Here is a 2,169-nt window from a genome sequence, read left to right on the forward strand (position 1 = left end):
TTTAATCTTATTTTGATAAAATCTTAGCTTTTTAGTTCTCTTTTATTATTTAAATCATTTATTTTTGAAATATTTATTTCATTACTAGCTGTGCACATTCATTAGTTTCCACTTTCTAATTTTATTCCTTTTCTACTCATGCCTACCTATATTTCAAAATTTGCCTTTTTCATAGAACAGAATTTACATTTTTAAATATCAACGGAATACGACATGGTTGTAAAGTTATAAAGCTTTTGTTGCATAATGCAAAATTTTACTGCGACCAAAGATACCAGACCAAACAATTTTTCATAGCGATTAGAATATCTCTCATCACTGATTGTGAATTTCTATTTACTCGTAAAAAACATAACATCATTGTTTCCTTGTGTGTTTAGAAAGATTCTAGATGTTTTTTAAAGAATTTTTTTTCAATTAAAGATGAGTAACTTTTTATGTTAAAAAATAGTATCTACATTTTTTAACACAGAGAGGTTAATTTTTAGTGAACAAACCGCCAGTTATTAGTAAATGGTCGACATTTTATTGATCTGACTTTTGATTAAAAACTGTTAAATTTTTTAAAGAAAGGATAAAAGTTAGTTAGATTTAGTTTTTATGTTTCTTGTTGTTATAAACTTTGCAGGTTAATTCTGTTAATCATGAAATAACCAAAAAGTAATTATATAATATACTAGTTTGGAAACCCAGCTTTACCTGGAGTTTTCCCTTTAAACTATAACGCTGAGAACATCCAAACAACAGACAAACAGAAATTACTAATCTATATAAATACATATATATAAATATATAAATGGATATATACGTAGAACGGTAGAATCGAGCTCAGAATATCCCCGGGGTTACGATCGGAAATCCAAACAGAAAAACAGAGATTAATACTTTAAATAGATAAATAAATAATATAATGAAAAGAATCTATCAAAAGTCATTAAACTATAAAAAAAATCCTCAATTTAAGCAAAATTTTATTTTTATCAAAAATAATCTGTATTGTGCTTTGTTTCTTCGTTTTATCACAATAGAGTTGAAGTGCTGTCAAAGTTAGAGAAAGAAGAAGGACGATTTTCTTGACAAAATCATTTAACCATAGTATCCATAGTATCCATAGGGACGGTAATATCCACCGTATGCGTAAGGATATCCATAATGGTATCCGTATGTGTAATATGGATCAGCAGATGGATTGGCTGATGGTTCTGCGGCAGGATCGGCAGTAGGCTCGGCGGACCTCTTCTTACGTCCGTAGAGGTAGGGATAAGAATAGCCATAGGAATAGGCAGGATAACGATATCCATAGGCATAGGGGTATCCATATACATACCAGGGATCGGCAGAGGGATCGGCGGAGGGATCAGCAGATGGATCGGCGGCAGCTACGGCGGTGGGTTCAGCAGATCTCTTCTTGCGTCCGTAGTAACCATATCCATAGGGATGTCCATAATATCCATACCCGTATCTAGCATATCCATAAGGATATCCATAGTATCCATACCAGGCGCTGGGATCAGCTGACGGGTCAGCTGTTGGGTCAGCAGATGGTTCCGGTTCCGGATCACAGGATACCAGGGCAACCACTAGGGTGAGGAAGAAAACCTTAAATAAAGAATCTCAGTTTATTCTGTAGATTACAATTGAGCAAACCATTTTTTAAGGATTCTTGAAACTTAATCAATTTCTGTGTTAAAAAATGTTTCTTAGAAGACATTATTGGACGTTAACGAAGACGTTATTAGATTAAGTAAAATGGGTCTGTTTACGTTGCACAATTGCTGTGTCTCATGTTCAATGCGCTATTAAAAGTCATAACTTGAGTTTAAAAATAGACTTTCTATTCCAGAGTTACCTGGTTATAATTAACATTAATTTTTTTTTAAGTTGAAAAAATTAGAATACCTTGGAGAGCATCTTTGGAGGTCTTGCCACCCTCTGACTGTGAGAGCTGTGACTATACTAACAATGTTTAATTCTCATCTAGTCTTATATACCGTCCATCGATACCAGTCAAATCATATAGTGAACCACAGCCAACAAATTTTTAAACCATTCTGTTTTACTTCGGGGGCTCGAGGGAATTTAAAAGAATATGAGGGGGGGGGTGAAAATTGTTAAATTTTTATTTTTTTAAAGATATTTTGTCCTCCCCAATTACCCCCCCCCCCCCCC

At 33.8% G+C, this 2,169-nt stretch overlaps 1 protein-coding gene across 1 annotated transcript; it reads right to left on the reverse strand.

Annotated features, from left to right (window-relative positions):
* Positions 1–954: 954 nt before the first annotated feature.
* Positions 955–2,006, reverse strand: LOC111710704 (prisilkin-39). The gene is made up of 2 exons (XM_023484824.1): positions 1,900–2,006; positions 955–1,599 (listed from the first exon to the last, which is right to left on the reverse strand). The coding sequence occupies exons 1-2, from the start codon at positions 1,909–1,911 to the stop codon at positions 1,087–1,089; spliced, it is 525 nt and encodes a 174-aa protein (XP_023340592.1). The 5' UTR covers positions 1,912–2,006; the 3' UTR covers positions 955–1,086.
* Between the last annotated feature and the right edge of the window lie 163 nt (positions 2,007–2,169).

This window comes from Eurytemora carolleeae, unplaced genomic scaffold (genome assembly GCF_000591075.1).
Source record: "Eurytemora carolleeae unplaced genomic scaffold, Eaff_2.0 scaffold32, whole genome shotgun sequence".
Taxonomy (NCBI): Eukaryota; Metazoa; Arthropoda; class Copepoda; order Calanoida; family Temoridae; genus Eurytemora; species Eurytemora carolleeae.